Genomic DNA, 12,083 nt, shown 5'->3' with positions numbered 1-12,083 from the left:
AATCAAAGCTTAAGACTTACTTATTCACTGCAGCTTGTGAGTACTAAATGTTAAATTCTTTTGATGTCTTTGTATAGTGGTATTTACTTTTTACTGTCTAAATTTACTTTTTTCATGTACTGTTTGTATTTTAACTGTATTCTTTTTGTAAAGCCCTTTGATTGAAAGAGCTCTATAAATAAATGTATTATTATTATTATTATTAATTGTATGTGCTGCCCTAAGATTTTGTTATGAGAGCTCAACAAAAAAAATCAGCTATGTTGAAATAAAGCATTAAATGTTGAATCTTTAGTCTTGGGTCTTCTTCCCGACTGCTGCTGGCCTCATCAACAGGGCCAGGACCCCCACTGACACTGACTCTAATCCAGCCTCATGACAGTAAAGGGTGTACTGCGGTATTTTAGTTATTTTCTCTTACCATGTCTATCGTGACTTTTACGCACCAAAATAGCAAAAGATTTGAATTTTTGAAAAATTCATTGGATGTGAAAACCCACAACCTGTTTCTGTTCTGAATCGTCTGCTTTGCATGCTATTATTTTGAAATGCCAAACATGATTTTTCCGGATATTACTGGAAAACCATGTACATTTTGATTTTTACCGTTTTTGCTTGAGGACAAGACCAAAGCAGTGTGTTTAATCAACCCTACCATACGGAAGACGTCCAAGACTGTCTCCTGCTTGCGAAATAAACGTGTGCGCATTACCGTGGTTAATCGGCTAGACAGTCGATAAAAGCAGCGACCACAACTGCTGTCCATAAACAACTGTGACAGATGTATATCTTCCAAAATAAATCGGTAATTTTCACTGTGGTGCTTTGTGTGTCTGCGATGGTGACGCTTCAACATTGCTTTTATTCTGAAAGATTTAACCGGAAGTGTGATAATTAAACCATCTTACTAGCTTGCCTCCCTCATAGGTAAGCTAATGCGGGCTAGCTAACCCATGGAAGAAGAAGGAGCACTACCGAGGGGTTCTCTGATAAAACGGGTCTGGTTGGGAGTTCTGAGGCGTGATATAGTAAGATAACGCTAGATACCGGAAGCCTGGGGAACGTCTTCCTGGCGGAAAACAAAAAACAAAACACCATAGAGAGCGCTAAATCACGGGACAGCCACAATTACAGGTCCAACATGGACCTGACAGATGCAGAGCGTCCGGTAATTACTCTCAGCCGTCGAGTTTAGCTCTCCCCGACCGCAGCTGAACCTAAACGGCGGCACGTCGGGGCGCGCTGGAGCCACGCGAATCTTTGTTCGCGTTTTTTCATGGGACACAGCCGTGCTTCCCCCCGCTTTTTCGTTGTTTTACCGCGGTGACAGCACCCCCCTCGGCTGGTGTCGACTGGCCACCGAGGCGAACGCATCTTATGGACTCCTAACAGTAGTTTTTTGGCTTTTCTGACGGTCGGTCCCCCTCTAACGGACGCGGCAGTCATGTTTGCCGTGCGAATCGTCACCGCAGACTTCTATTTGCAAAGTCCCATTAAAGACCTGGACGTCTGCTATTCTGAATTCAGGGAGAGCGAGGTGAAGAAAGTGCCGGTGGTTCGGATCTTTGGAGCAACACCTGCAGGTTGGACAACTCTTCTGTTTAATATTGTGATTTTCTTTTTTGATGTCAGGGAGCTAATGGTGGCTGTGCTTTCGTGCCGCGCACCACGCGGCACGGTACGTGTTTATGACTGCTGCTTGGAAACGCGCGCACCCAAACACTGTATTGTTTAGAGGAAATCTAACGGGTCCGGTATGCAGAATGTCAACGGGAACATGATGTAGGGTGTTGACACATTGTACCAACGCGGCATGTACCGCTGTTGCTTTGCATACGGGCTGTCTGCAGCGGTGGGAGTCCTCCTCTGCTTCCCCCTCCACACACGGCTCTGCTTTGTTTTCGCTCCGCTGCTCCATCGTGGCATGGTGGCGGCGGTCAGCTCTGGTTTAAGGGCTCGACTCGTGTCTCTGTTGGCCACATGTGGCATTCAGGGACAGCTTACATACTTCCATTTATGGTGGTTCTAATGTGTTTATAGCAACCTGTAGAGTGTGGACAGGCTAGACTACAACATGCTGCCTCCTTTCCGGAGCGTTTCTGATTTTTGTCAGTGTAATAATCAGCGTCAATGTAACGTTAATACAAGCAAAACGACAGCGGTAGACGAAAGGGAACTTTGTTCATCATGACCATAGTGAATGTGTGTGACACCAGCAATATTAGAAGCCAAAGAAAATGTATATTCTATCAGTAGCCTGGATTAAGATACTGGTTCTTGAAAACTCCCTGGTATCAATTGTGCGCTATAAAAGACTGCAGCGTCTGAAAAGGCAGGAGCCGTCATGACAGTACATTCATGTTCAGGATGTAACAATGAGGTAGACATGATGAAGGAAAACCGAATCCTTCATTGTGTGAAAATGAACGTGCAGTGCATATTGACATTACAAGCCTAGACAAGACCTACATGAGAACATGTCATGGCTAGCATATTCCAGATAAAAAAACTAAAAAAACGCATCTACACACAAAGGAGGGGCTAAGATTTAGACTCGATTTGTGTTTTTTCTAAGATTTGGCACATGCCATGCTCCAATAAACCCTTTACAGCCAGAGCACTCTGGGTACCTATTTTAATCCATGCGCTGAAAAACAATAGAATCATTTCCTGCACAATGGCACAGCATTACACCCCCCCCCCCCCAAGCCAAATCCTTCAGTGAATGCTGTGCCTTCCCTTCAGTCCTATTTGCCAGGTTAAACCCCCATTGCAGTATAGTGACTGTGTATTTTTAGCATGGCTAGTCCCCAGTGGGAAAAATGGGAGTCAAACTTGTGGCCATGGGTTCTGTGGCAGTGGTCCTCTGCAGGTCGACCCGGGAGCAGCGTTCAACAGGATGTACCTCAGTGAGGATTAAAGGATTTAGAGCAGAAGAATGAAGGACTGTGGCTCAGGGTTAGGGTGTATGTCTCATTTGGTTACTGTCATAAACCTGCACTGTTTGCATGTGGTTGAGCTGATACAAGGGGCTCACACACACACACCCACACCCACCGCAGCCGAGGTATCTTGTCAGTGAATGAATGTTGAGGAGCAATTCATCAACACTGATTCAAGAACCATAAACACAGCGTTGCATGCAAGGTGGAGAAACGTTGTACAATGAACTGAAATGGGGTTAACTGTTTGATACTAGTTCGGATACTGTCTTGGATTGTGGTCATTTGGTAATACATGTATCATACCGCCATATTGTTCTTTTTCTTCTGTGGTCTTAATTGATGCATTATTGCAGAGTGCTACGATTCTCTGAGCTTGATCCACTGAGAAATTAACGTGTTTGGTTGATTGATAGTTTATGTAATAGTCAGAATCTGCAAGTCTTTTTTTTTTGTAAGCAATAATGCCAAACATTAGGTGGTCTTGCCAACTGAAATGTGAGGATGTAATGTTTGTCTTTGTCTTATCCGATATTAGATTGAATAATAATAATCAGACAATATGAACGATTTGAAAATGTCCTCTTTGGCTTTAGGAAATTGTCCATCCATCCATCTTCATCCGTTTATCCGGTATTAAGTCGTGGGGGCAGCAGCTCCAGCAGGGGACCCCGAACTTCCTCTTCCCAGAGCCACAGAATCCAGCTCCAACTGGGGGATCCTGAGGCGTTCCCAGGCCAGGTTGGAGATATAATCCCTCCGCCTAGTCCTGGGTCTTCCCCGAAGCCTTTTTAGGCCAGGGTGGAGACATAGTCCACCCACCTAGCCCTGGGTCTTCCCCGAGGCCTCCTCCCAGCTGGATGTGCCTGGAACACCTCCCTAGGGAGGCGTCCAGGAGGCATTTTTAATGTGATTCAGACATTTGCATTTAACATCTCGTCCGAGTAATGTCTAATTTCAGCAGGTTGCAGTGCATGTGTGAAAGGGGGTCAAGTGAGCCAGCATGCAAAAATGTAAGCGGATATCCGTATCCCATTGGAGTTTCAAAAGCTTTCACTGATTGAGTTCTGACACAAGTATGTACACAACACGTGTTATGAATGTGGTATGAATCGTGTGTGTGTGTGTGTGTGTGTGTGTGTGTGTGTGTGTGTGTGTGTGTGTGTGTGTGTGTGTGTGTGTGTGTGTGTGTGTGTGTGTGTGTGTGTGTGTGTGTGTGTGTGTGTGTGTGTGTGTGTGTGTGTGTGTGTGTGTGTGTGTGTGTGTGTGTGTGTGTGTGTGTGTGTGTGTGTGTGTGTGTGTGTGTGTGTGTGTGCGCTCGCTCTGTGGCTAGTGCTCTGCAGATTTGCACAGTTGGACTTTGCTCTTGCTCAGTTTCTGTACCACTTGTGGTGAGTCGGAGTAAGAGTTTGCTCTGCCTTTTTCCAGAAAAAAAATAACATCAACATCTGGAACATATTGAAGCGGAGAGGGATCTGTTCCACTGTAGCTCAGAAACGGGCCACGCCTACCCAAAATGGGTTACTTTGTATTATTTCCAGTTGTCTTCATGGTGAGTTCTGTTGTCTGGCCTGAAGGAAGGAATTCACGAGCAGTTTTGCTTAATGTGTGTCTGCTTTTATCTCATTAGCGTGTTTACCCTGGTGTAGGCGGTCAGCGGTGCATCTGTGGCTCTGGATAGCACCCCAGGCCTCGTATTCCCTGTCCTTCCCTGACCTAAGCCGTTCACACTCCCACCAATCAGCCCTGTGTAATTCGATGCCACGCTTCCTGCTTTTTTTCCCTCCCCTCTCTTTGTTAGCATTCAGTGGCCAGTCCTGCCTGTGTTGCACACTACTGTACACACATCTGTCACTAAAATAGCTCAAGAAGAGGGTGAAAAAAAGGAATCCCCTTTGTTGTGAAAATTGCACTAGTGATCAGTATCTCATTATGCTTATTAATAACCGGCTCCATTACTGTGCCTGTGGTTAAAGATCTCCCTGGGAGGTAAACCGCTAGCCTCTTCGCACGCTGCGACAAGTTGTTGTTGTTGTTGTTGTTGTTGTGGTGGTGACTGCAACCTTTTTTGAGGTTTGACAGCATTGATCTCCACCCTCGACAGCGTCAAGCTGGGCCCAGATGCACTGACAGGCCCTGAGACCCATGACAGCAGGAAGCACACTGTTTTGGTTTCTCGCTTGGACGTGTGCGTGTGCGTGTGTGCGTGTGTGCGTGTGTGCGTGCGTGCGTGCGTGTGCGTGTGCGTGTGCGTGTGCGTGTGTGTGTGTGTGTAAAAGGAGGAAGTGCATGACCAATCGACCTGAATGGGAGAGGGAGGCAAGCTTGAAGCGCATGGAAGAATAAAACCGAGGGCCTCTTCCTTCCCTCTCCCCCTCAGGTTTAGCTCTCTCCAGGGGAACCTTTAATGCCATTTGAAGGGAGTCCTCCCGGATCCATTAATAGGATAATAGTCGGATTCAAAAGGACTCTGGCTCATTAGGCAGAAGGTCATTGTCCCCTTAAATGTTTACTTTCCTCTCTCCCTGTCAGTTACTCAGGATCAATTATCATCCTATAACTGCTGCTCCAGTTGATTCTGATTACTTTAGGATTGAGTGAGATATCTGTTGAAATGGTGCCTCTGGATTGTTCTTATTTAATTAATCAATAACCCTGAATCTGATGTATGTATGATCTATGCGCACGCTACGGTGTGGCTCCAAAACAAACTAAAACGGCTAAAGGCTAACAAAGTGAAAACATACTTTCTTAAAGTCGGAGTGGATGTCAATTTAAGTGGAGCACACAGTTGTAACACAAACAGTTAACAGCATTAACTTGGCAGCAGGTGTACATGTCAAGGTTTCCCATACACAGGTTCTATTTGGGTGGCCCACCAAGGTAGATTGAACCCTGCCCATGTAGATAAAAGTAGGGGTGGGAAAAAATAATCTATTCTTGGATGCTCTGTGATTTGATGCTCGATTCTGATAAGTCAGTTAAAAAAAAAAGAGTGTTTTTATGTAGAAGTTGTCTCCAGACATGTACAAATCAGTGCTGGATCAAAATTGTGACTTGCAGTAATTGGTTGAATTCACGTGAATTGTTGCAGTTGGGACATCGCGAATTCCCGGAGGGACTGAATAGGGTTGGACGTTTAATTGGAAAGTAATCCAAACTGAAAAGTCAAGACCTCTAGACACTTTAATTTTTCCAGGTTGGGTATTTTTTTGTTTTTTATTTTGCTATACAGAGGATGGGATAATGAACAACAACTTAGAGTTCAGGCAAGAGTGCAGGAAAAAAAAAGTTTTTTGTATATACACATGATCTAAAAAGACATAAACATAAAATAATTAGTCAAAACACATAAAGGCTGTTGATCTACGTTATCACATTATATGTGACCACCTCATGTTTCATGTTCTAAGAAGCCAATTCTACCCCTTTAAATATGAGTCTGACATGGAAGATCACTGTGAGAGAAGGTGACTCAGCATGTTTAAGGCTTAAGCATGGAATGACTACACAATAAAAACCTCAGTACACAAAAAGATCTCATTACAACTTGTGTGTGACAAATACTCAACAAACTACTGGTCAACAGTTTGGGCTCACTCAGAATTTTCCATTGCACTCCATCATAGACAGAATACCAGCTTTTTATAACTAGGGCAGCAGTTCTCAGATTACAGTTTGTGCTTACATAATTGCAAAAGGGTTCTCCAATGTTTTCTTGGTTAGGTTTTCAAAATGATACCAGATTAGTGAACAGAATGAGCCTGTGGAACATTGGAGGAATGGTTGTTAATAATGGGCAATGTAGATATTGCATTAAAGATCAGCCCCCGACTCAGATCAGCTGGTATTCTGTCTATAATGGAGTGGGATGGAAATTTGTAAGTGACACCAAATTTTGATTGGTAGTGTATTTAAAAAAAGCACGCATTGTAATGTACATAAAATAATTGCTGCGTCGAAAATCAGTTTGGAATCAAATCATGAGGTGCCAAGAGATTCCCACCCCTAGATAAAATCCATATTACATTTTATTTCCCCAATCAATACTGTAAGTTCAAAGCGCCCACTGACCAGTCCCCTCCCCCTCATGAAGTTGCGTGAGTGACACCGATTCACTTTGACACCATCCAGTTAAGTGAAAGCTTTTCTTAGTGGCTAATAGTTGCATGCTGCTTTTACTGTTGTGGCTCGCCTCGGGGTTAACCGTACTAGTAAACTGTAGAAACGCCAAGGCCACACCGCTGTGAAAGAGCCCCGCGTGTCATTTATCAGGGTTTGGTAGTTCCCCCTCTCCATGGCAGTATACTCTGCTTGAGCTGATCTTTACAATGGAGTTGACTAGAGCTAAGCGGAGCTAACGGATGCTAACCGATCCTGATTAAAACCCAACATTTTATCAAGTTAGCTGCTATAACTTGTTTAAAAGACAGAAATCTGTTAAGATAACATTGTGATGAGTAACACATGAACATATATATTGTACAATTCAGTACGTGGATTAAAACCCTTTTTTTTAAACGAGCAATGCTCTATAACAACTGTAGCTTTCTGTTGGGATCATAGCATGGTTTTCATATTAAGATGTTAATGCATATAACACTTCGGCCCTGGGTAATCGACCTGCTAAACCAAAAAATAGTTGTAGTTTTTGACAAAACAACCAGGTTAAATTCATCTGTATCTTCTAGAGCCGGGCGGGCCCATATTAGGCATTTCCCGAGCTATCGGTATCAGGATTTATAATAGCCGATTTATTAAAAATAAACGTCAGCCATGTTATGAGTGTTGACGTTGCATAGTTCGTCCACCAGAAGGCGCTCTACAACGCCCCTGTTGGCAACACTTTTTTCATATTTTATTATTGTCTTTGTTCAAAGGACTTTAAGTTTCATATCTTTTTTTTTTTTAATAATATTTTGGGGCTTTTCTGCCTTTAATTTGACTGACAGCTAGGTGTTAAAAGGGAAAAGGAGGGGGGAGACATGCAGGAAATCATCTCAGGTCTTATTCGAACACTGGACCTCTGCGTCGAGGCATACACCTCAATATATGTGTGCCTGCTCTACCACTGAGCCAACCCAGCCACACTTAAGTTTCATATCTTAAGTTTGTATCCACCACATAATCCACCACGATTACATCTCTTAACCTGTGGCAAACACTGCATGTTATTCGTATTCATATATGAATCCTGTATGAACGGCCGCTGTCGCTACGGCTGCATTCAGCTTCGGACAGCTACAGTACACCCTGGATTATTTTCAGCTCCGAGTTCGTCAGTCGACTCCAAAGGTGTCCCAGTCAGTCTGCAGTCAGTCGCCAACACACAGTGCCGGGGCAGCGGGCACCCGCACCTCTCTGGTGCTGTCGTCTCGGCAGCGCTACCATTTCTGTCATGTCTCTGTTGCCGGGGGCATTCCAACATCCAAGGCATCTCCAGGTGCTGTCTGGCTTCAGAGAGGCTTGTCCAGACACAGTGAGGGCAGCCACATTGAAAAGTTTTTAATAAGTAAAGACCCCTCCCCTGCCTTTCCCACAGGCCTGTATGGACCATGTGTATAAATGTGCGAGGAGGCTTTGTATCTCTCTGAATACCTTTTTATACCTTGGAGGCTGTGTTTGTTTCCATGCTGATTCATCTAAAGTCACTCAACCAGGTGGGGTTTTTCCCCTAAAAATACCAAGGTGCTTAAACGTGACTGACATCTCTACCATCAGAACCCCACAAGGACTTTACAGCATGAGTCACTTTTGGTGTGTGGACAAAAGTTGTTGAACTTCCATTGAATACAGCGTTTTTCAATGTATACGCTAGCACCATCCCCCCCCCCCCCCCCCCCCCCCCCCCCCCCCCCCCCCCCCCCCCCCCCCCCCCCCCCCCCCCCCCCCCCCCCCCCACCCCACCTCTCCTGATGCATCGAGTCCTTATGCTTGTTTAGGCTCCCCGTTGTGTCTTTTTGACCTGTGCGGACAGAACTGTGCAGCAGTGCCACTCTGTCTAATGCATACTATTCTATATTGATTTCTGGAATTGTTCATGTGCCGCCGGAAATATTGCAGATTGCATCTAATTTCAGCCTGATCTCCATCACCTTCCGCTTTCTTTATGGTGGCATTTTAAACTTGATTCATGAGGACTATGGTTAATTCCAATTGGTTTAAAGGAATGCCAAATAGCCAGAGCACGTTATTCTCCCATCCCAGAATGTTGTTTACTAGCTAGACCCTCTTTTGCAGCGTTGTGGATGAAGGTCTGGCAATGCAAGACTAAAAGCATCCTAAACTTTACAGTCACATCCAGTTTAAGAGAATAGACAAGGGCCGTGTAGTCATAAATGTGTTTCATGCGAAAGCATCTGTCAGAGTAGCTGAGCGAAGCAGCCACAGCCAGCAGCACTGACTAAGGTAGCTGCCACTGATTTCCTTTTGTCTTGAAGGCGCTGTGAGTGTACAACAGCTGCCCCGTTGTCCTTGGTGCTGCTGCGGCCCAGGCAGTCTGATTGATGGCTATAATGGCTCCCACCGGCTTCTCACTAGGTATCCAAAGACATCAACGGCCTGACACTGCAGCAATCCTCGTCCCCAATGCATATCCTGTCACCTCGATTCCCACTCAGTCAGGTTAGATGGGGGCGTTTCCATCAACAGCTATAGCTGGAGAGTTGTGCAATGAATAGATTTTAATTTATTTATCACAAAACAGAATAATAAAGGAAAAACAAGCATTTTTTCACTTTACGTTTTGCAAGTAAACCCATTTTGTCTTGTGTTCTGAATGGGGGGAAAACATTTAGTCTTAAAGGAAATTTCACAGTTGGTTCACGGTTGTTTTCACTGTCTTAAGATCAACTATTCAAACAAAATCTTTCCTAAAGACGAGGAGTAATCTTTAGTGCTGTCAAATGTTTAAAATATTTAATCGCAATTAATCACACTTTTTTATCTGTTCTAAATGTCCCTTGATTTCTTTTTGCCCCATGATTTTTTTTTGTCATATTAATGCTATTATCAAGAGGGCAAAGTGGATCGGCTTGTTTTATGCAAATGTTTTTTTGAAATTGAAAACTGAAAACAATATTGGCCTGCAGCCTACTGTAGTGATTAATTTCACACTAACATTCTGATTTGGAGCAAATAATCTCTCACACTATTTAACACTGCCCATCAATAAAATTGAAAAAAATTCTTTGACGAGGGTGGGGGGGAATTTGGATCAGATGTGTGGTTGGCCATCAAGTGGTATGAAATCCTCTATCGGTCAGGCTCTATTTTCTATCCTTATGATCCACTCCTAGTAATGACATGGCCACAGTGATGATCTTGCTAACTCCAGCTCATCTTCTCCATCTTCTCCTCTTTTTTTATGCTTATGTTTAAATTTGAAAACTTGAGCTAGCTGGCAAGCTAACAAAGGCTAGCAGAGTCTGCAGAGATTAGCACAGTTGGCGGGAGCACAAGTAATATTTGCAAAATTGACATTTCAGCATTCATTTTGTGGCTGCAGAGATTCCGCACCTTCAGCCTGTACCGGTGCCTGTCTGTCCGTTTCACTTCCCATTTCCTAACTGTACGGAGGCAGTAAGCCACAGGCCTCTGTTAAATGTCTACATGTAGTAACAAGCTTGCCTTTAAATTAGAGTTGGGCAAAAAATTGTAACATGACATAAGTGTTGTCTTCTCCTGATTTTAAAGGCTGCAAAGTGATGTCATTTTCTGATCTTACCACTGTCCAGATATTTAGCTTTACTCACTTAGTCATTACATCCACATTACTGATGATCATTTATCAAAAGTCTCATTGTGTTAATATTTTGTGAATATCAGAGTTTGAACCATTGAGATATTTGGTTAAAAATACTGTGGTATTTGATTTTCTCCATATCGCCTTATCCTTGGGGGGTTTTGGGTCGTGACAAACTAAGGCCCCCAAGGAGTTGGAGCCTTGAAGTTGCTGTTTCTCTCTGGTAGCTGTGCTTTTAGTTCATATCTGTGGTCTGATGTAGGGATGGAGGGATGGGGTATAACAGGAAGTATTTTTTGTCTTTTGATGCAGCTGTATGAAAAAGCCATTGTGTTTAATGTGAAGTTTCTGCTAATACAGAGGCCTGCTGAGTGCCGCTGTTGATGGGAGTGCTGGAAAGTCCTCCATTCTGGCTGCACCGCACCTTTTCAAAGCAGGTTCCTGTAATGTGGTGCTGTGAGGTCTGAAGAGAGAGGCCCCCGTTGGCACGTGGTTTTGGGTCATTTCTGGTCCTCCGCTCAGTGTTGGGCCTTCCTCTCTCCTCCTGCACGATTGCCCCCAAAAAGAGAAAGAGAAGGGGCCCCACTTTGTCCACTGAGCTCTGTACACACACGAACAAACACACACACACACACACACACGAGGGAGAGAGCCCACTCTGTGTTTCCTTAGGGCCACTGGCAGTGCTGCATGAGAACTCTGCAGTGTTTCAAAGCAGATTAAGATCTTGTTTAAAAAGAATGAAAGCATTTGGCAGGCCAAGCAGAGCTTGAATCTCTGCTGAAGGGGGAGAACGCTTTGAACCTGCCCTGCTGTGCATTTAAGTGTGTGGGGGGCGGCGCGTACACACAAGTGGGCTTGCTTACACTCGAAGACAATCAAAACGATTAAGTTTCATCTGTAGCATTGCTGTCTCATTGCTTGCCTCTATATGTAAAGTACTGCTATTTTGACCATTTTAAATCCCTAGATTAGACCTGATTAGACAAGATGGATGACTTTCAACTTCAGAAGTTGCAGTTTGTCACCCGGTTGTCAGCTGAGGGAAATTGCTAGCTTAAGTTACTTCAGTTGTACATTTTCTGTCACTGCTTTAGAGGGGCAGGGTTTGAGGGTTTAGGGCTGGGCAATATATCAATGTCGCAGATTTTGAATACATTGTAATATGGTAAGTGTTGTCTGTACCTGGTTTTACAGGCTGCATTGAGCATGCGTTTGGCGCGTATGTAAGATGAAATACGTCTTCATTCATTGTGATATCAAAATTCTCTTCCACAATATTTTTGACCATGACAAAACAAATTGGCAGTACCAAAGATATATTTTATTTATTTATTGTTTGGTACCTATAGCACATTGGGCATCACCATGAGCCTGTTTAACAGTCTATGTTTAAA

At 44.0% G+C, this 12,083-nt stretch overlaps 1 protein-coding gene across 1 annotated transcript in view; it reads left to right on the top strand.

Annotated features, from left to right (window-relative positions):
• The first annotated feature begins 904 nt into the window (after nucleotides 1-904).
• rev3l (REV3 like, DNA directed polymerase zeta catalytic subunit) overlaps nucleotides 905-12,083 on the top strand; it is an 87,791-nt gene continuing 76,612 nt past the window's right edge. The window contains exon 1 of the mRNA XM_034901037.1: nucleotides 905-1,583. Coding sequence (XP_034756928.1) covers nucleotides 1,445-1,583 — 139 coding nt within the window. The 5' untranslated portion in view covers nucleotides 905-1,444. The remainder of the gene's footprint in view (nucleotides 1,584-12,083) is intronic.

Source organism: Etheostoma cragini, chromosome 18, assembly GCF_013103735.1.
Source record: "Etheostoma cragini isolate CJK2018 chromosome 18, CSU_Ecrag_1.0, whole genome shotgun sequence".
In the NCBI taxonomy this organism is placed as follows: domain Eukaryota; kingdom Metazoa; phylum Chordata; class Actinopteri; order Perciformes; family Percidae; genus Etheostoma; species Etheostoma cragini.
Note: the sequence above shows the minus strand (reverse complement) of the source record. Positions and strands in the feature narration are given on the sequence as shown.